Here is a 22,931-nt window from a genome sequence, read left to right as displayed (position 1 = left end):
TACTTATTTTTAAGAGCAAATTTTGTCTAGAAAATTCAGTGACATTTAATTAATTCAAATTTTTAATTTTTAGTTATAAAATACATCTAAAATATTTAGATTTGAATTCATATATTTTAAGTATTGAATTGAGTTATCAAATAGGACTTTACTCATCTTATATTACTTCTAAGGACCAGAACAAACTATAATTTTCTTTTCTGAGTTTTTGTGGCTTCATTTGTTACGAGTACAAAGAAACCATTGCTGCGTCACAAATTGATTCGTGACCGGTTGGCCCCAGCTTTCACTGGCAAATGGCACCATTTCTACATTTAATTCCCAGCTATTTTTCCCTACAACGGCTACCAAACAAAATTCAAAACCCACAGAAAAGAAAAACGTTCAAAATTATCAAATACTCCCAAAGGCCGATCCACTTCCCTCCCAATTAAAAATTTTGAAATACGAAAACAAGAAAAAAACCCCCAAAAAAGTTCAAACCGATTCAATCACGCCTTCTGCAGAATCCATCTCCGCCATGGAATCCGACGACCCAGAAAAATTCTTGGCTTTTCAACACCATCCGCCGAATTTCATAACACTCTCTCCATTTTCTCCTGCTTGTTATCCATCTCCCAGTCGCCGTCTTTCCAGCTGTTTTACGGAGCCGAGCAGGCCAGTACGGGCTGCAAGGCGGCTGGCTTGGGTGTCCCTCCAAGGCCGGCTTGTGGGTGCAGAATTCGCCAGCTCGGCTAAAACTATAGCCGGAGAAAATGGCTCGTTGTTCAGCCGGAAAGAAGCTGTTGCCTGGGAACTCTTTAGCCCCATTCATAGGATTCTTATAGTTGCTGTTATCGCCGTGGCCGTGGCAAATTCGAAGAGAAACAGACAAATTTTTCAGTTGAAAAAAGCTGTTGAATTAAGGGTTAGTTATGAAAATTTTCAACTTTTTTATTTTATTTTATGTATTTAATAACTGATTAGTGAATGTACTGTTTTCAGTTGTTAATCTTTTCTGGTTGGAGTAATTAAATGATTTTGATCTGTTACTTGGATATTAATTTTTTTGTGGCCGGAGTAATGATATTAATGGGCATTTAGGGATGTTAAATTGAGAAATTGCACAACAGACATTAGTGGGTCTATTCTAAGATTTAATGAAGTTAATTAATTTATAAGGAATTTTGGGTTTAAATTACCTTTATTAACTGTGCTTGATTAGTTCTTTTCATTAATTGCATTCTTCAATGTATACGTTGATATTTAGTGTCTTAATAGTTGTTAATTGATGATTAAGAACGTTAATTGAGTGGAATCTGCCTTAAACATCACCATCTTGGACAGGATTTTCGAACTTTTTTTTTTGTTAACATATACCGCGTGGTGTGAAGAGAATCTCGTGGACCGATCTACCTAAGCATTTTCTTTATTGCAAATTATTGTTGAAAACTCAATTTTTTTCTCTTGTTTTCTCTTATGCTGGTATTGCGAGTGTACTATCTGGAGAAGATGATTTATATGCAATGGTAGACTTTCACTTCTGTTTGAATAGTAGTGTTAATATGTCCTCCAAACAAATGTACAGGATCAAGTACTTCTGCGCATGCAAGAGAAGCTAGACAATTTATGTGAGCAGATCAACTTCTTTAAGGATCAGCCTGAGATTGCAACAGAGAAGAATGGGTGCCAATTATGCCAACAGCACAAGCATGAACCGACTAATTTAGCGGTAATACTTTTATCTGTACTTGTATTTGGATTTTATCTTACTGCTGTTTAAGTTTTGGATGCTACTGTTATATAAACCAGAATATGCAGGCTAATTATGAGTTTTTATATGGCAGGGTAACTCAGTAGTCAAGACATTGAAGAGGGATGAAATGCTAAAGTGCAAATGGGCGCCTACCATTGAGGCGGAACCAGAGGAGCGCCGCATGTCGGATTTGTCTGATTGGGGTTCTAGTGTTACTTCCTCTGTGGATCTACAGGTAACTGCACTTAAAGAGAATGCATTCCCTTGTTGAAACTGTCTAGCCTATAAGTGCAGGATGAGTAGAGAAAATGAACTTTGAATGGTAACTCTTGTGGTATAGCAGTCTAAAGTATGGCATTAAGAGTTCTTTGTTTTTGTATCTTCGGTTCTATTTTACTTTGAGAAAACATATTAAACCACGTTGGCCAGAAACTTGAGTAGAATTGACCTCAATTTTTATCGAGGAAACTTTTTCATGGTGATGGGTTTATTTTTCAGTTTTTCACTAATGTTAGTACTGCCATGCACATACTTCTGTTTGGGGAAATTTTTCATGTCGAATTATTGAAACCAAACCTGAAAGTTGGATGCATTGATAACTGGCAATCCATATTTTTGTCGCAGCTTTTGCTTTGATTGACTTCATTGCTGCCACATGAGCTTCCACTTAATTTCTTTAGAGATGCCTGAAGGAGTCACCACGATTTACTTTTCAACTTGTACTCTTCCACCTTTAGGTTTCGTGGTGGGTTGTTGTCCAAGTTGACTAGGGTAACCCTTCTACAACATTTAGAAGTGATCCATTTGAAAGGCATTCTGGATTTCATACTATTAACTTCTCAGCTAAAGCTTGAAACCAGATCTGACCATATGATAAAGCAAGTCAATAAATCAAAAAGCATACCAGTCTAACCAGTAAAGCCAGCCATTAAGTTACTATTTGTACGAGTTTCTTAAAGCTAAAAAGCAATTTTTGTGCATTTTGAACTGGACCTTTCATGGTGTCAGCTGAATCTTCAGCTTATTCCTTTATGATATAAGGTTTTCTATTTAGAGAAGCCATACAGGAAATTAAGAAGACAGAAATGCCCAATAAGACATCGAATTACATGTAAGCGAGGGGAAAAAATAAGAAACGTTCTGTGAGAGAAAATGTCTTGCTCTTCATTTTATTCACACGAATAGAAGTTTAGATATTACAAATTTAATAATTGTACTCCTATTTGGAAACGTGATAGGTTATAGGATCAAGGTTCAAGTAAAACCCCTTCAAAGCCTTTTGATGATAATTTCTGCCCTTATCTTTAGCAAAAAACTAACATAACAAATGTCAGCTGAATCTTCAGCTTATTCCTTTATGATATAAGGTTTTCTATTTAGAGAAGCCATACAGGAAATTAAGAAGACAGAAATGCCCAATAAGACATCGAATTACATGTAAGCGAGGGGAAAAAATAAGAAACATTCTGTGAGAGAAAATGTCTTGCTCCTCATTTTTTTCACACGAATAGAAGTTTAGATATTACAAATTTAATAATGGTACTCCTATTTGGAAACGTGATAGGTTATAGGATCAAGGTTCAAGGTTCAAGTAAAACCCCTTCAAAGCCTTTTGATGATAATTTCTGTCCTTATCTTTAGCAAAAAACTAACATAACAAAGCAGTTTCCTGGTCAATCTTTCAGAAATTAGTCTTCTAAGCAAAAGCCAAAGGAAATTAACTAGGTTTTTCCAGATAATAAGAGTATTTGACCTGTCCAATCCCATCCCTCTCATTTCTCTTCTCCTGCAGGAAAGGTAGGTAGGAATATCTTCATTGAGATGTTATCTAGATTATTTTGAATAATTTGCTCATACTTTGGAATGTAGTATCTTGTTGATTGATTGGCTTGAGACCCTCAATTAGGACTTCAGTTTTGCTTTATAGGGGCTTACATCTATATTGCAAATATGATTGTAAGATTTAGCTGCTGGTCCTCTCTTGACATGTCCAGTTCTCCATGCCTATGTGTTTTTTGTCTTTAAACAGGCTATAACACTCAATCCCATGTGTGCACGATTGTACTCAAATAGATTTATTGTGATCAAGGAAAATCTACTCATAATATCCATTTGGAAACAAAGTGCTTTTTAATTCTCTTTGCACAAACTGTAGCATTTTTAAGGCAGTAAACTCAAGATGACCATTAAATTGCTTTTGTTCATGTGATTGTATGGTTGTTTTCAGGCATGTGATGAGCATTAATTTGGTTATTTTCAAAACCAGTTTTCTACTCGTCACTTCAACTTATACGAGGAAATGTTTTATTTCTTTTGGATATTCCCTCACTAAAGATTGTGAAAGCTTGATGATAATATTCGGGCCTGGAAGCTAGTGAATTAAACATTTTTGAAAATTATTGAATTTTTGACGTTTTCATGTGGTGCTTTCCTTTCAGTTGAACAGTTTCTCCATCGAACAAGATATCCACAAGTTGCAAAGAGAATGTGAAGAAAAGGATGTCACCATAAAAGAGCTGTCAACTGCCATCCACTCTGCTCAAGTTTTTGGCTCCAAGGTGTGGTTGCGTATGTTACTGATTGAATCATTGACTCAGACATAATTCATTTTTCCATATTTGGATTGAAAGTCATCTTTTTGTGTATAACAGAGGATTACAGAGTTGGAAGATGTAATACGCCGGAAGAATATGATTATTACAAAACTCAAGAAGGACATCCTGGTTCTTGAGCAGAAGGTGAGAATGCTTTGTACTTTCATGCATAACAGTGCGTACCATTTATCCAGCAATTAATTATCAGGATTGCTGCTGGTCCTGTTTTTGAAAGGTGATATGTTTCAAAGGGTCTCTTTAGTTGAAAGGTGACATTTCAATAATAACTGTACCTAGTTGAATGTGCTAACATGATTCTTAGTACTTCCAGCATGAAATATTACAGTTTTCACTTCACTGCCAGCAAATCTTATAATTTGTTTGATGCTTGATAAACTTTTAACAGGTGGTAAACCTAACAAGAACTCGTAGACCCTCTTTCTCTGCGGTAGTCTCAAATGATCATCAGCTTCCTGTCATGGCAGATAACGTCCTGTATGATATTGATAACACTACCAGCCCTTCATCCTCCGACTCTGATAGCTCCCCTGGAAATCAGCCTCAGTTTCCAAGACCTAAAAGCGGGGAAAACCCTGTTCAAAAAGCAGAGAGAGCTTTGAGAGGGATACCAAAATTGGAACAGGCTAAAGGCTCCACTCTCTCACCGAAACCAGACTATCACCACCAAAATTCTCAACCTGTTAGTCCACTGAAGGAAAAATCACTAAATCAACTAGTCAACGTAGACCCCAATTCAAGACGGAATGTGACTTCTTCTGTCAGTCAGCATCCTACGAGTAGGAGACGAGTTCTAGCCAGATCTAGGGATGCCTCCATACCGAAAAGATGGGTATAGTAAGTGTTAATCCGTCCTTTCCTCTTCATTTCAACCCCTGTATATCCTTGTTATTCTTGAATGATATGTTGCAAGGATTATTGAACAGTTAAATGAGCTTTAATTGCCTTCTTGATCTATCCGAGACAACAAGATTTCGGCCACAATTCTAGGATTTCAATGTTGGAATTATGTAGTCAGGCATAAAAGGCACCTCCATTTTCATTGGTTTTAACTAACTATATTGTCTTTCCTTCACTGCAAGAAAATCTTTTAGCACTCTATGTTCTAAATGAAACTTCTGTTTCTTTGCTCTTTCTAGGCCATGGTCGTGAGACATGATCCCCAGAAAAGTTTCAGTATCATTTTTGTGAACGTGGATCCAGTTCCTCCTTAAGTTTTTTATGGTTATTTACTTTCAAGGAGCTTCAATTGCAAAGTTATAGAAACTCGGACCTGCTATTGCAAGCATTGGGTCAAAATATGTTTAGGACTTGCAAGAATCTGTTTTGTTCTTCTAATACTCTGATATGTGATTTATGTCCATCACCAATTTCAGTGCTTATGCAGTAATATTTGTGTCCTTTCTTGTCATTTCACTCAGCCATTTACTCACCCTTTTCTTTCTCCGCCTAAACGAGTAAATGAGTAATAGAAGGTAAACCAAGACTCAGTAGTTTCTTTGGTCAATTTGTTGTTCTCTGGCCATTTATCTCCCTAATGGATGATCAATCTGAGGTATTTGCCAGTTGATAGTTATTGGCAACAATAACCTGTACTCAAAATCCATCAAAATTTCGGGATGCATTTTAGAGTAATTTGAAAAATTGGCACTGCCCTATCCATTGCTCCACCAATCTCTTCCTTTTGTTTTACTGGGATAAATCAACACCCCCCCCTCCCCCCCGCCCCCCCCAAAACCAAAAGAAAACACCACATAAAATCCCAAAAAAAAAGTCATCAGTCAATTACATTCTCAGTCAACCTATGATAATGCTACTTATTCCTCATCAAAGGAATCTTGCGTTTTATGCTATTTATCATTATCTATGTATTTTTTTTCTCCAAAACGATAACAAATCTTTCATTATCTATGTCAAGATAAGTATTTCTGAATGATGTAATGCATTACCAATAACTCGTTTGCCACCTCAATTGGGTCACAGTCCGATGGAACTTCAAAGGAATCTATGAGGTTTCAACTTCGGCGTGTGGAACTGCTAATGAAGCTTCCATGGAAAACAAATCAAAAGAATGATACTTGTCTATCCATGTGCAGTTGAAAAGAAAAGAAATCAAAAGGGAAAAAGAAAAGGGGGAAGAAAGAATGTGACACATTCTAGACGGATTCAATTAAGGTATAATATCAAAAACCTCCCTAAGGATTTTGACAATTGCAGAGAGTTCCCCTCAAATTTTAAAAATTACATCTACCTCTCCTACTTTTATTGTTTATGTAAAAATGTAAGTTCAACTAGGGATGGGCATGGGTTAGGTATCCATTCCGTACTTCATTTGATTGATCCAACCTGCATCTTACTGGTCAGCTATTTTCTGACCCTTATCCGCCCGCATATAAGCGAGTACCCAATTATCGGGTACTCAGTGAGATAGGATCGAATCAACGATACCTGTCCTACCTAGCTTATCATTTAATTTAAAAAAAAATAATTTATACTAATTTAATTTTATATTTTACATATTCATCTAAGATTTAATAAAGATTTTTCTCAAAAAATGTTTCTCACCATGGAACAAACATTCAAATAGAATACAAGAAAAAGGAAAAAAATTCAAAGAATTCAAAATCAATAAAAATTTGAAATAAGTAGCACCTTTTTTTAATTACATATTCTGCATTAATTAAACTCTTTTATAAAAAACATAAAATCTTAACCTCTATAAATGAATCTTGTAAACAAACTAGCCTCCCATATTTGTAATGTAATTTGTTCAATAAAATTGCTTATTTAGTTCTAAAAATATTATTTTATCATATGTGTATAAAAATAAAAAATATATATGCAGGGCGGGTCGAGCACCCGCAAGTTTTAATTATGTGATCCTAACCTGCCCCGCATCTAAGTGGGTATCCGGACTCTTTTTTGACCTGATCAAATAATATGGATCACAGTATCCTAATTTTCAGATCGGATCATATTCGATATAGCAGGTTTTCAAGTTAACGTTATTTTTGCCCACCCCTAAGGCCAAAAAGCTAGATTTTCTCTCAAAAATCCAGAATATACCTTTTGTACAAAACCAAAAAAGAAAAATAAGTATACTCAATAGTTTTCTTTTACACTTTGCACAAATTGACCATCCAAATCTCTAACAACATCCTAGCAAAAACTATAATTCGAAATTCAAGTAGTCACCCAAAAAATCCCAAATTGCATATACAGTATCAATGTTTGTCACAGAAAAAAATGCAAATTTCCCACATTTGTTCCTTCTTCCTGTATCAATTACCAAATTCATTATTTATTTCTCTATCATTGTGAATCTCTTCATTTTCTTTTAGTTTGACACATAATTTGCTCCCTAAGTTGAATGGTTGATTTTGCAATTCAATTTGCTAATATCTGTAAAACTAAAAATAAAAAAATGAGAGTATAATAGTATAATAACTAGGAAAGAGAGGAGTGGAAATAGACGAAATAGAGAAATAGGATTTGAATTGTCTACTTATTATAGGTACTTTACTGTGTCAATGGAGATAAGTGTAATTTTTTAATTTTGAGGAGAATCGAGTGCAATTATTAAAACCTCAAGGGAGGTTTACAAAATTATCCCTTCAATTAATTCAACAAAATTATATATATTGGCAAATGCTAGTGGGGCCAGAATTTTGTATGATCCGTCTATCAATCAATTTTTCGAGTTTTCTCTTTTTTTTTTTTTTTGGAAACGATAGATAGATTTATTAATAGTAAAAAGCATAACACTATATGAGCAAGGGTTTAACTTGAACTATACAAAAGTGCACTAAGACACTGAGGATCTAGAAATTCCTCATCAAAATGTATGTGTGTTGCAAGTTCACTCAGTCTTACACTCAGTCTATTAATTTCAACGGACACCCAATCTAATTCCTTTAACAAATTTTAATTTGGTTTTATGCTTGGCGAATTTTACAAATACCATCTTCATTTTCTTCTTGTCTTGAAACAACCTTAGCAATTAGTACAACTTTATAGTGGGAGCCATTTTCATCCCCCTCCATATATATATTTTTAAATATTGCAAATGAACTACAACAATAGTTACAACAAGGGATAATTTCACAAACCTCCCCTGAAGTATCTGACAATTGTAGAGAGTTCCCCTCAGGTTTTAGAAATTACACCTAGTTCCCTTGTTTTTACTATTTAGGTAACAAGATAAACCCATCAGGCTAGATTTTTCCTCAAATATCCTAAATTACCCTTGTCCTATAAAAAAACAAAAGAAAACTAGTTTTCTCAACACTTTCTTACAAATTTGCAACAACACCACCACCAAGCAAACACACTTCAAACTATAATGCTATATCTAATTATGTCCAAACATGCGACAAACCTTCTAAGCAAATAGTTTGAACAATTCAAGAATTTTAGCAACTCCAAAAATCCCAACATCTGTCTTGTATTATAATCCCAGTCTAAATGTTTTTGAAAAATTAATTCTCCCTTAACAACCAACAACCAAACTCATACTCTAAACTTCAATTCAATACCTGGCATTATCACAAAACAAATAATAATCTAACCTACTACCAACAGTAGAGCAATACTCCGATCTCCATAGAAATATATATTAACATCGTAAAACAAATTAAAGCCATCCATAATAAAACCAGAATCAACAATATTAATCAAGTAAAGAAAATCAAATGCATTTATTAATATCCTACACAAGTTTTTAGGATAATAATCAACCTAACAATTTTCCCACTAATCCCTCTTCTTCCATGCTTCTTAGTTATCAATTGCATTATTTATTTCTTTATCATAATTACAAGCATAATCATTTCTCTTTAGTTGATAATGAAATCTACTCTTACAAGTAAAATAGTGCCATATTCTTCAAGTAAACAGAGATGGTTATGGTATAGTAGGCCATTATTAAGATAAACAGAGACGTGGATATACAGAAAAAGTAAGAGGAAAGGAAAGGCAAAGAGACAATAAGAAAAAGGAAGAAAGAATCGTCGTTTACAAAAGTGAGAGAGAAGGAGAAAGAAGGAATGGCTATTGGTGGAAAATAAAAGAGATAGAGTTTCTTTTTCTTTTTTTTTTGTTTTATTTAACCCTTGTATCATATTGTGAATTATCTATTAAGCGAATGACATTATAGTCATATTACCACACCAAGAGAGGTTAGTGTAATTTCTTAAACCTGACAGGAGCTGAGTGCAATTATCAAAAACTTTAGGGGAGGTTTGTGAAATTATCCCTTAAAATAAATAAGACAAATGAACACAAACCTGACCAAGTGACTATACTATAAACTACATAGAAAATGTAGGCTATAGTTGAACTCAAACTTGACTATAGCAAAATGTTATGGAAGAGCTCATAATTAGACCCTAAACACATGGAAATTCACATGAAATAACCAAACAAAAGAAATTCCTTGAAATTTCCACATACTACCCTGTATACTCTATAATTTGTCTGCCCTAGTGACATCAATCCAGGTCACTAATTCCAAATTAAAAATTCTTCCAAGTACTTGAATTATGTTTGTATATGACGTAGCTAGCTTTACCAAAGTCCTGCAAGAAGTTAAGTCTAGCTCTTATCACAATTATTCCAAAATGTACACTGGTTCTTGAACTCAAAATTGACTGCAGAAAATGTTATAAAATGCCTCATTTAGATCCCAAAATCAAAGATATTCACGCTAAATAAACCAAAAAATAGAAAATCCTTGAAATTTCCCCATACTAGACTATGAATTCGATAATTTGTTTACTTAAGTTGACCCTTGACCCTCACCCAAGTTGGTCAATAATTACCAATTAACAATTATTCCTAGTACTAGGAACAAAATAATGAAAATTGTAACTCCTTCAAAATGAGTCCTCCAATCCAACTACCATCATTACACTTCTGTGTTTTATCGACTTTTCTTATATACCCCTCGCTTTCCATATTTTCTCTTCTCCAAACAACCCTCTTCTCCAAACAACCCACAATACCAACAGCCACTCCTCCCCATTCCTGCCTTCATATTCCAACTTAGTGGCTAAATCATTTTCTACTAGATATCTTTTTATGTATACACATACAAACATTTGAATCTTTAGATAAACAGCCATCAATTCTCAGGCAATGATCTTTTAGCACTATATTCCACTTTTTTCACAAAACAACAATTGATCAACTCCTTTTAATCAAAACCCTGTTTGAATCTTGCAAAACTCCAAGATCCTCAACCCAAAAAAAGTGAAAAAAATGCGCATGGACCGTTCTAACTCATCAGATTTCCAGTCTTCTTCGGGCAGTATGAAATCTTCAGGCCCTTTAGTCCTATCCATACAGTGCATAAAGGGGAGTTCAAGAGCTGATGAATGGACGGGAAACCTGTTGCAGACCGGGGACATCGTTGAAGAGCTAAGGATCGGAAACTTGACAATTCAAGCACCATTCAAGAATGGAAAATCTGGAGTGCAGAAAATTCTGCACAATTCCTTCAAGTCTAAAGAGACATCTATCAAGGTTACCGTCCGAAGAGCCTCCGATGAGTGTGCTGAGCTGCTGGCTTGTATTGTCCCTAATGAATCTGCCGGCAAAAAACAGTATATGTTGAGAGCCATTGATGATCCAAATTATGCTGTAGGGTTCTCTGATCGGACGGTGAGTGAATGCTTACAGCTACAAGGTAAGTTGTTGAGATGACCTTTCTTGGAATAATTGACTACACTATTTTGCTGGTCGTTTACACAAGTTGTTAATTTTATGTACACAGTGTGCACACGTTTGTGGACTTTGTCTAATGATGTTCATCATTTAGGAGTTGAAAACTATTACAATTGTAGATATAATAATCTCAATCATTATACTTAATCTACTCCTTAAATCAAGTGTACGAGAAGATTAAGTTAATTTACTTCTTCTTTTGATTAAACTCCGATGACAGACACATCAAAGATATGCATTTTTTCAATTAGGTGTTGTAAAAGCAATATTTTGTCTAAGATGAAAAAGCTAAAATCCATATTCTTCTTTTCTTCTTCTTTTTTTTTTTTCTTCTTTTGAAAGAGGTGCTCAATATGAATCCGCAAGCCCTTTTCCTTAAAAGTCTATATTGAAGTGATACTAATTGAATTAAGTTGAACTTATTTGGATATGTTAAATACATTTCCATGGCCAGGCCAGGTCGAATTTCTATAATGAAGTAAACTAAAAGAAGTCAACCTTTTCATCAATAAAATGTGACTCACGCATTCACATTTGACACATGATTACTTTGTCTGCTTCCTTTACTTTTAATTGTACAATAGTTGTTGATTTTTTCTCCGTGAGGATAAATCTTTTGCAGAGTGCATTCCAGATATATGTATCTCATTTTATTCAATTTTGATAGGCATTCACTTTCTTGATGGTGCTGATCTTTTTGTTAAATAGTTGTGGTTGACTTGGAATAATTGTAAGTCTTCCTAGTTTCCAGTTTAAAATGGGGGAAGTGCCTCGCCTTGACTTCATGATTGCATTGATTCTTGTTGAGTTGTCAATAATTACAGACTAGACTGCCATATTATAATTTCTTCTGATTAAATTGAATGCCTTTTTTTAACAGTTCCTTGTCTTCTTCTTCTTCTCTCTTTTTTTAATAATAGTAACTTTTTTTTTTAACTGTGAACGAGAAGTTTCAATTGATAATTAAATAAGCAAATAAGTATTTTCATCTTTTAGCACAAAAAATCATGACATGTTTCAATTTCCATGGATGACTAGCTATTCCTGTGTCGGTTGATCTCAAATCTTGGCAAATGTGAATCTTGAAATCTCATGATTTTTATGTCCAAAAGAAGAACAATGCTCTGGCGCTTTTAATTTTTGGGTGAATCGTTTAGATATTGACAGTGTATACATTGTCATGTTTGAATAAATGACAATTATACAAAATTTAAATTTGAAATCTAATTATTGTACATGCATCATGAATCTAACCATGATAGTGTATATATTATCACTGCATACAAATTGTACTCTTAATTTTTTGAAAAGGAAAATTGTTCAAAGCATCCCTTATCTGTTGTCGAATAAATTTTTTCATTCTTAAATTTTAAAATATTAATTTTACATCTCTTACAAATTTAAGTTAGCAAAATTTGGTTCCCACCTAATTTTTCAACCACCTTTTAGTTTGAACGCACTAGATAACCCACATATAGTCATTTTTTATATACAAAAAAGTCAGATTCCACTATTTGAGTGACAAAAATGAATATATATTGGTCCAAATCCTAGCTTTTTATGGAAAAATGAATATGGTTTAGATCAGATACTTTTTTTTAGGGCAAAATGAATATGAATTGAGTTATTTTTTTAATTACAAATGGGATTTTTGGGGGAGAGTTGGGTTACGTGGTAAGGTGAAAGGAATTGTAAGTAGAAGGTTTTAGATTCAAAATCTCTCTATTTACGCAATAAAAGTTGGGAGGGGGGGTGGGTTCTGACTTTTTGTCCCTAAAAAAAGATCATCTGTGAGTCATGTGATGGATTAAGGTAAAAAGTTGTCAAAATTTTGGATTGGAACCAAATTTTGTCGACTTAATTTTGTAAGGGATGTAAGTTATTATTTTAAAAGTAAAATTAAAAAAAATTTGAGGGATGTTTTGAAAGCCTTTCCCTTTTTTAAAACAACAGAAGTGAATGGAAAATCTTACCAAACAATCATTTATAACAAAACCTACTATAACTAAATTGAATAATTACCTGGAAAACTTGTCATATGCCTTGACAAACTTCATAGGAGCCATAGGACCTTCCCAAAATAAACATTTCATGGGAATGACATTTGACTTGAATCTTTACCGAGTATATAGACATGGAAGCCAAAATTTACAAAGATTTCAGCAACTTTGTCAGTGCCACCCGAACCTCATTTACAATTAAGTATACACTTGGTAAAAATTGTCAAGTGTTCGAATGTGGTTTTATCTCCCTTAGTTTCCTTGGCAACAAATCTGCAATCCTCAGTATTTTTGGAGAGGAGAAAAGATGAGGAATTTTGGGTTATTGAACTTCCCGAAAAGAGCCAGAAGTTGATACATTTGCCATCCCATGTTCTTCCGTAGATCTTATTTTTGTATTTCTTTAATATGCTTAACTGATTATTGCTCTGCAGCTTCGAGGATTGACTTGATGGTGAATGAACTGGCCAATACACCACTTCAAGATGGGTATGTTTCATATCCATGGGAGAGGAGAATGCATGAGATGCTGTCTGTTCCGAACTCGAGCAGCTTTTACTCGGTGCTTCTCTTGCCAAAAGCCTCGGACACTGTGTCTTTCCGCTACAATGATCTGGAGGATACTCTTGCCAGAGCAAATGCATGGCTCAATTCATCTCAGGCATCAGGCGTACCAATTGTTTTCATGAATGTCCAGACTGAGTCCTTGCTCACCAAGGTAAATGGTAAATTAGCGATAATGCCCCAGGAGATATAAGATGTTTCAACAACTCATATAGCTCGAAAAAATCATGCAATTATGGTTGCAGGACAAGCCATGTATTCAGAGCATATGAACCAGGAAACGCAAAATTCTTTAGCCAAATTGGATGTCCATTCTGTTTGAACATTCATGATTCTCATTTTTTGGCACTTTCCACCTGACTATCTTGTTAACTTGTTCAACATGCTATTCAGTTGGGTTAGTTATTCTTTTTGACCTCTGACGATTTTAGTTTGTATCAATTCATTGTTCTCAGATATCTGGAGAAACAGCATCTTCCACTGTCAGTGCTGGATCACTGTCAGATTTATCAAATCTTGCTAGTACAAGCCTATACGGTTTTGAAGACTACCATGGGGTGGATATAGGTGTAGTCCGTGCAGTGCGGTTATGGTTTTCACCACTTCGAGGAGAGGTTCCAATTGAGGTCAAAATAAAAGAAAATGACACAAAGCTTGGCTTTGCCATCAGCAGAACAGAGGAGGTTGGTAACTGCTTCGGGCTTTTACATTTCGCATAATAGTGTATAATGGGGGACAGCTACCTTTCTTTTTGTATGACAATGAAGGTTGATCAAGTTTGAATGAACTATGATTAAGTGATTCAGTTAAGTAGCTTAAGAAATTAAATGCTTCTTGTCCTTTTCTTTCTCAATTACATTGAGCAAGCAACAACTTGGATGTTATCTTTTTCTGATTTCAGTGGATAAAATTTCATCTGCACTGTAAAAAAGCAAAATACTAATACCTTGCATATATAGTTCTTTCAGGAGTCATTTTTCACATGACATGGAGTAATGCCTCTGAGGCCTAGAATTAGCCATTTTTTTCATCTTGTGTTCCAGCTGCAACGAGCTAACTTTTGGTAATAAATTACTGAAAATTGACAGGGATTCATCTACATTTCATCGGTTATTGAAGGAGATGATGAAGCACCTTCATCACGATCAGGTCTAAGCAGTCTCTACAAGGAAGCCACCAGAGAATGTAAACTCTTGGTGGTGTCAAGAATATCTAATATGAAGGTCCTTCCATGGATGGTTTCTCCATCAGGAGCCATCCGCTGTTTTGACACGGTTTCTCTTAGCCAAAAGCTCTCATTGCATCGCCATGCCAGGGTGCCAATCATCCTTCATGTCTTCATATGGAATAGGTCCGTAGGTATCCCAAGTGCCAGTAGCATCAGGTCTAGAGCCATCTCTCCAACTGTGCTCCCAGTGCCACCTGAAATTCTTCTCGGGCAACATCCAAATGAAAACCAGGTCCTTCCTTTGCAGCCTGAAACTTCAGTTGAAAGCAGGATAGTCAGTAGTGATGGTTCAGAAAGTAAGCTTGAAAGAGATACTGCAGGAGAATCCTCTTTCAGGTTTCATGATTTTACACTCTCAAATAATTGGGTATGATAATTTTCTTAGCAGTCTTTTTCTGTAACCCTATTCTGTCGATTCTGTTTAATGTACATAGGACAGGCACCTTTCTGTGTGCAATTGTGCGAGCCCCAAAATAAATTTGCGTTGTATGTAACACCTGTTAACCTAGATATGACTTGAAAGAGCAATTGACGCTCATCAATAGCTAATAGTTGCATAAATACTTATCATGAAAGTTGCCTTTGCCTTCAGATATAGTGCGTGTTAGGAATGGTTGGGACTTATCATGAAATACTTTGTGTATCAGAGCTTTTAGAGAAGAAGTGCTTAGCAAATAAATTTTTTTTTTTTGGAGCATCCTTGCATAAATGCTTTTTCTATGTTGGGCAATGTATGGTTTTAATTTTTTATATTGACATGGTTCAATTTAGTTTGGATATTACGATAAGGTACTCAAAATTTATTATGATTTTATTAAATCAGAAAAGTTTTTCAAAAGCACACAATTTTGCATTGTATTAAGAGTGCTTTTGAGAAAAAAAAAAAGTTTACTCATAAATTCATGGAATAATGTTCTATATAAAATGGTAAACAAAATTTTCTTAGAAAAACCTTTAAAAGTACTTTTACTATTTAGAAATGCTTTTGTGATGAAAACACTGCAATACAAAACCGATATGGGACACATCCTTCCTTTAACAATTTTGGATTTAATGGGCCAATTGATCTGGTACAACTCGACCACAATTAGGGTGTTCGGTGTGGGCTTTCTATGATACACATAAACTTTTGAATGGTCTACATATGACATCGAGCACTTAGGAAAAATCTTGGTTGCTTGGGCCACTCCATAGGTTGGGGTAGGAGATTATTTTCTTCTCTCGTTAAAAAAGGGGGTCACCCTTGAGCCCCAAAATTGCCACAAACCTTCTAATGGCCTCTATGGACGGCCTCCTTAATGCAAATCTGCCGGTGAGTGCGTTGCGATAGGGAGCCACCAATGCTGCCATTTTGGTCCTGAAAAGAATAAACGCTGGCTCCCCCCATGCACTCCAAGAGAGCCGATGTCCGGAGCGACCAGCGTCCCACTCCCAGCCGTAACATCCGCAAAGGACTTGGACACCCCATGCAGATCCTGTGTTGAGGGCGTGGCCATGGGCCAAGGGGCCGCCATGGCCTAAGCCGTCGGAAGAGTAAGACGGCGAGAGCAGTAGAATGAAGAAGATTAGGGTTTTTTGCATGCGCCGCCAGCCTAGTCCTAATATATTCAACTCTTCATTTACTTAATTATTAAATGTATTATATCATAAACTACCTCATTTTATCTAAATAAACTAGTCCTTCATCCCATAATTATAGAAAATTTTTTATAAGCATAAGAATTAAGAAAGTTGATTAAATTTAAATATTTTATTATTATTTTCCTAAAAATCCTTAATTATATGGGTTAATTACATTTACCTCCCCTGAGTTTGACCATATTACCAATCAATCCCTGTAATTTGTCCAAATAACGGTCTCACCCTTTGAATGATCAAACAATTAACAAAAACCCCCTTAATGTCGAAAATACCCTTATTGAGGCCATGTTGCATTAAAAAAGAACATATTTTTATTTTATTAATCCTGAAGCAATCCAAAAAAATAGAAAAAAGTTTTTGCTTATTATTTTATAAAAATCATATCTTTACTTTCATAAATAGTTTTGAATCAATAATTATTTTAAAGCTTAAAAATGAATATATTATTTCAAAACTATTTATGGAAGCAAATATATGATTTTTATAAAATAATAAGCAAAAACTTTTTTCTATTTTTTTGGATTACTTGAAGGTTAATAAATAAAAATATGTTCTTTTTTTAATGCAATATGGCCTCAAAAAGGGCATTTTCGGCATTAAGGGGGGTTTTTGTTAAATGTTTGATCATTCAAAGGGTGAGACCGTTATTTGGATAAATTATAGGGATTGATTGGTAATATGGTCAAATCTCAAGGGAGGTAAATGTAATTAACCCTAATTATATTTGTTGTAAAAGCAACTTTTTTTTTTGTTGAAATTTTAAGCATATTTAATGAATAGTCAACTATTGTTAACAAAAGTCATTTTTCATTGATAATTTCTATAAAAATAAATAATGATATATTTACCAATTAACTAAATAATGGTACGTATATTAAATACGACTTAAAATAGAAATATTTTTTTATATAATGGAACGCCCAAAATAGAAAAAATTTCTATAACTATTGAGGGAGTAAATTTTTTTAATACTTGTATCTGTCCCAAAGTCTCTATCAATTTGTGATTTGTTTGAGGCAAATGGAAATTTGTGACCAATCACACAATTAACATATTAAATGATACTCTTCCTCCGTCCCAAAAAAATAATTCATTTTGATTTTATGTAGAAATTAAGAAAAATAGCTAAAGTTAGCTATTATTATATGTTTGACATAAATATCCCTGTTAAATGTTTAAACCTAATTAAAACAATTCATTTATACCGATTTATATTAATTGCATTTTTTTAAATTAGTAGAGGATATATATATTTTTTTAATATATGAACTAACACTACGAAAAAGAAATTAGACTATCTTTTGAAATGCGAAAAAAGAGAAAGTGGACTAACTATTTTTTAGAATAAAGAAAGTAATATAAGATAAAATGAGAATGCAACATTAACTAATTTGGACAACAAAAATTTAATTTATTACTTAAATTAAACGAGAATACAACTTCACACACTTAGAACAACAGATGATGTCTTCAAATACGTAACACGACAATTACTTTTGCCATAAACCCGCAAAAGTAGCTTTATTTAAGTAATACAACAATTACTTTTGCCTTAAACCCACAAAAGTAGTTTTAATTTCGAATTTATTTCCATCATCTGATTGTTTATAACCTGCAAATCAAAATAAATAAATAAATAAGTAAAATAAACAAAGATCATTTCTCAATCATAATATTAATATCCATCGAGTACCATATAGTACTAATATTTAATATTTCCTTCTTCTTTCTAAAAGGAAATTTTTGCTCCTTCATTGGAAAATCTTTGATAAGAAAAAAAGAGCACAACCCTGAGGGAAAAAATGTACCTTCATGAAGGCTTGCATAGCAAGTCAACTTCGAACCTTCAGATTGCCTAGACCCTCTAAAACATTCAAATCAAAGAAATCAATAGTTAAGCATTTTTTTTCCTTTTTAAGTCAATGAGGCATAATTTACGGGTTTAACATATGTATTTGAATAAGTTAATTTAAGAAAAGACAAACAGAAAAATTAAATTGTTTAATATTAGTAAACAATTAAAACTATAAATATTATTTTTATACAACATGTTAATTTAAGAAAAAAATAGAAAAATTAAATTGTTTAATATTAGTAAACAATAAAAACTATTAATATTATTTTTAAAAATATAAAGACTCAAATATTTCTTTACCCGCAATATACAAAATTTATTATTTTTTATTAATAATTTATTCAGACTAATACTATTAAAGCACAATTTTCTAATATAATATTTTTATTAATTTTTAACTTATTAAAATATATGTTAGTTGGGCCGAGGGAAGATTTCATTTTCCTTTCTATATGGAGCGAAAGAGATGAGGTTCTATATATTTCTTACCGGTCGCACATATATACCAAGAGCATCAATGAACCAGCCAGACATTCCATGGAATCCAACAACAACATTACCGGCTGGGGGACTAGCAGTGAAAGCCTGACCACTGTTGGCGCTCCCGAAAGGTCCATATGTTTTGTTATTGGTGATGAACGATAAGGAGTAGATAACCACATCTCCATTAAAATTTCCAAAGGTTCCTTTTATAGACGTCAAATACTCCGAAGGCCATTGGATGGTAATCTACGCATGCATGCAGTGCAAGAACATATTATTAATTTTTTTATTTGAATAAATTAAAATTAAAGTGAGTAAATATATTTATATATGTGAAACATTCACTCGATCTGATATGCTGTATATATGATAGGATTGTGCTAAAAATTTCGATGAAGAATGCTTACGTAGAAAAATATATATGTTTAGTTTACCTTTTCCTCTTTACCAATATTGTTAGGGTCTTTGCCACCGAATTTGCCAGAAATAAAGCCGTTAGCATCTGCAAATGAAATGGCCCTGATATTTCTTCCTACATCCATGATTATCTCCTTTATCCCATCGGTGGGTATGTAACTCCAAGGATTTCCGACGGGACCCCCCCACGGTCCCAACGAAGTTGTTGGTGCCTGAGAAACAGGAAACAGACTATGAAAAGACAACAGTAAGCACCTGAGTACAACGGAGAAGATTTGCATGAAGTTGATACCACAATTTCGAATACAACTTCCTCAGTTACTTATAATAATATTTGTATTGAGCACCTGAATCATCAGTTTTATGTTGTGTATTCAATTGAGAGAATTATTATATTATAGAGTCTTGATAATATATACTAATTTATTTTTATTATAATTTTATAATTTAAAATCAGTAAGGATATAATTACAATAAAGAGAAATATTTTAAAATGTACTTTTGATCAATAAGATTTTAAATAAAAATACCTAAAAGTGTATAATTTGGATTAAGAAGGATAAAATGCAAATTTAAAAAATATAACCAATTAACATTATTCTTATAATATATAGTGGTAATATCCCAAATTTTTAAATAATTATTTTAGTTATTTTATTTAATGCGTAAACTTAAATGCATTCAAATCTTAATTATAAAATAACTAAAATATAGAGAAATTTTGCTAGTTTTTTTAATTAAATAAAATCATAAAATGTGTTAAACGGTAAGCTCATGTACAGTATCTTTTTATCATCTTAATAAATTATCTACCCTAATCAGAGAGTCATGTTATTACAAACTAATTTTTAATTATTTTATTTATAAAATAACTCTTTTAAAATTAATATTTACATATATTATTATTTTAGATTAATTTTTTTAAAAAAATATGTGATGTAATTATCTTAAACTAGTCATACACTAGCCATAGTATGCAAACTTATTTTTAAATTTATTTTAAATAAATTGAATTTGATATATTATTAACTTTAGTTGTAATATTAATAATATTAATAATATGTTATTAATAACAAAAGCTATAATATCATATTAATTGTAATTCAGTTTGAATTATTGTTTATAAAAAAATATTATTTTTAACTTATGGTGTAATAATTTTGATATTCACATTCAATTTAATAATAATTTTATTATTATTTACTTTGATTTTGAATATTTTTATAGAAAAAATCAAGAGAAAATATAATTGTGAGAAATATAAAAATAAAAATGTAATTGAAATAATTTGGTAACTTATATTTCTTAACTTTTAACTTTTACTAATTTTATAAAATCTCTAGAAAAAATATAAAAGTTAAAAAAATTTAAAAATCAAATAAAATCATATTTAAACCATGTGACATGCTTTTAAATAGTCTCTTTTAGTCCTCTAGATTATATATATATATATATATATATATATATATATTAATTATGAAAACTGTTAGATTAATTTTTACAAAAAAAATGTGATGTAATTATCTTAAATTATGAAAAATTTATTTTTATAAAAATGCTTCTTAATAGTTCTATACTAATATATGCTTTTAACCTATAAACCAATTATAAGTTTTTTTTATAAAAATATGTTTTATAATTTGTAGAGTGATAATTTAACTTATCTATCTGTTGTTATAATGCATGTAGATTGCTTGTGCATACACAGCTATGCGAATCTAGAAGGATGGTACGTTCTTGCATGCTTCTCATTTTTTCCCTAAGCATGCCGATGATAGGCTACCTCGTAGGTTATCATTAATCGTGACACATGACTTATTTTGTCTTCCATGAATGTATGTAGCAAAAATAAAAGCATAAATAAAATAAAAAAATATTAATATTATAAATATGAAATAATTAGACTAAAAAAATATTTAAATTCATTTAATTTTAAAAATGCTATCACTAGACTCCGAATCTTAATATTAAAATCACTAAGATTATATAATATTTTAATCCTTAAATTTTATAATAATTATATTTTAGTTCTTTTAATTTAATTTTGTTGAACATTTGATTCCTAACTTATCATTCCTTAACCATCAGATAATATGTTAATTTAAGAAAAGACAAACAGAAAAATTAAATTGTTTAATATTAGTAAACAATAAAAACTATAAATATTAATTTTAAAAATATAAAGACTCAAATATTTCTTTACCCAAAATTTACAGAATTTATTAATTTTTTATTAATAATTTATTCAGGCCAATAATATGAAAGCACAATTTTCTAGTGTAATATTTTTATTAATTTTAACTTTTTTTTTTTTTGGCGAAACCCCGTCCACGGGGTGGGGATGCCAGCCCCTAATTTATTTGATTAAAAGTGGTGGGAAGATACAGGTAATTATTAATTTCAACTTACTAAAATATATGTTAGCAGGGCCGAGCGAAGATGTCATTTTTCCTTTCTAATATGGAACGAAAGAGATGAGGTCCTACATATTTCTTACCGGTTGCACATATATACCAATAGCATCAATGTACCAGCCAGATCTTCCATGGAATCCAACAATAACATTACCATCCGGGGGGCTGGAGAAAGCCTGACCACTGCTGGGGCTCCCAAAAGGTCCATATGCTTTCTGATTGGTGACGAACGATAAGGAGTAGATAACCAGAAGTCCATTAAAATCTCCATAGGTTCCTGTTATAGACGTCAAATACTCCGAAGGCCATTGGATGGTAATCTACGAATGCATGCAGTGCAAAAACATATTATTAATTTTTTTGATTTGAATAATTTAACTAAAATTAAAGTGAGTAAATATATTTATATATGTGAAACATTAACTCGATCTGATATGCTATATATATGTTAGGATTGCGCTAAAAATTTCTCTGAGGAATGCTTCCACAAAAACATATATATGTTTAGTTTACCTTTTCCTCTTTACCAATATTGTTAGGGTTGTTGCCACCGAATGTGCCAGAAATAAAGCCCTTAGCATCTGCAAATGAAATGGCCCTGATATTTCTCCCTACATCCAGGGTTATCTCCTTTATCCCATCGGTGGCTATGTAACTCCAAGGACTGCCACCGGGACCCCCCCACGGTCCAAACGAAAATGATGGTACCACTGCCACAGACCCCTGAGAAACAGAAAACTAGTAGTTATTATAACCAACAAATAATGCATAGCAACATATATACTGATATTGATGTCGTATAAGTAATATACCATTTGCTTAGAAGGATGGATGTGTTGAGTATAGCAATAGAAAACAGACTACGAAAGAAAAGATATCAGTGAGCAGGTTGAAACATCTTCAGATCACCCACTTATTTATAATGAAGATTTGCATGAAGTTGATACCACAATTTCGAATACAAACTTCCTCAGTTACAATAATATGTAAAAAAAAAGCACGTGAATCATCAGTTTCATAATTTAATTGTTATCCATGGATGAGAACTGCTTGCCTGGACCGCGGCCGGTCCGGTGGATCAAGCTGTGCCTGGAGGTCCACTGGACCGCGGTCCAGGCAAGCACGTGTTCTGATTCATGATAGCAATTATTGTTCTTATCCTTTTCATCGTTTTCTGAATAATTGAGTTCCAATCAGCCTAGCTATTACGAGAAATGAGTACCCGTCCTTCTAGTTTTTAGCATTCAAAATTTTCCAAT

General features: G+C 32.9%; 3 protein-coding genes across 4 annotated transcripts; 2 read left to right on the top strand and 1 right to left on the bottom strand.

Moving 5' to 3' along the window:
* The first annotated feature begins 263 nt into the window (after nt 1-263).
* Nucleotides 264-5,758, top strand: LOC113717121 (uncharacterized). The gene is made up of 7 exons (XM_027241817.2): nt 264-907; nt 1,568-1,711; nt 1,827-1,970; nt 4,174-4,293; nt 4,387-4,473; nt 4,736-5,184; nt 5,487-5,758. Coding segments are annotated over exons 1-7 (1,332 nt in total). The 5' UTR covers nt 264-520; the 3' UTR covers nt 5,488-5,758.
* Nucleotides 5,759-10,257: 4,499 nt separating this feature from the next.
* On the top strand, nt 10,258-15,437 carry LOC113717043 (uncharacterized). The gene is made up of 4 exons (XM_072059370.1): nt 10,258-11,032; nt 13,505-13,788; nt 14,090-14,317; nt 14,723-15,437. Exons 1-4 carry the CDS (start codon nt 10,606-10,608, stop codon nt 15,233-15,235), a joined length of 1,452 nt encoding a protein of 483 aa, XP_071915471.1. The 5' UTR covers nt 10,258-10,605; the 3' UTR covers nt 15,236-15,437.
* Nucleotides 15,438-17,893: 2,456 nt separating this feature from the next.
* On the bottom strand, nt 17,894-22,596 carry LOC113738267 (mannose/glucose-specific lectin). Of its 2 annotated transcripts, XM_072059322.1 has the most exons (7): nt 22,485-22,596; nt 22,186-22,395; nt 21,756-21,992; nt 19,276-19,470; nt 18,848-19,087; nt 18,312-18,367; nt 17,894-18,115 (listed from the first exon to the last, which is right to left on the bottom strand). In XM_072059322.1, exons 1-6 carry the CDS (start codon nt 22,485-22,487, stop codon nt 18,359-18,361), a joined length of 894 nt encoding a protein of 297 aa, XP_071915423.1. In that variant the 5' UTR covers nt 22,488-22,596; the 3' UTR covers nt 17,894-18,115; nt 18,312-18,358. The 2 variants fall into 2 exon arrangements, with proteins under 2 accessions (XP_071915423.1, XP_071915390.1); XM_072059289.1 differs by lacking the exon at nt 18,312-18,367.
* Between the last annotated feature and the right edge of the window lie 335 nt (nt 22,597-22,931).

This window comes from Coffea arabica, chromosome 1c (genome assembly GCF_036785885.1).
Source record: "Coffea arabica cultivar ET-39 chromosome 1c, Coffea Arabica ET-39 HiFi, whole genome shotgun sequence".
In the NCBI taxonomy this organism is placed as follows: Eukaryota; Viridiplantae; Streptophyta; class Magnoliopsida; order Gentianales; family Rubiaceae; genus Coffea; species Coffea arabica.
Note: the sequence above shows the minus strand (reverse complement) of the source record. Positions and strands in the feature narration are given on the sequence as shown.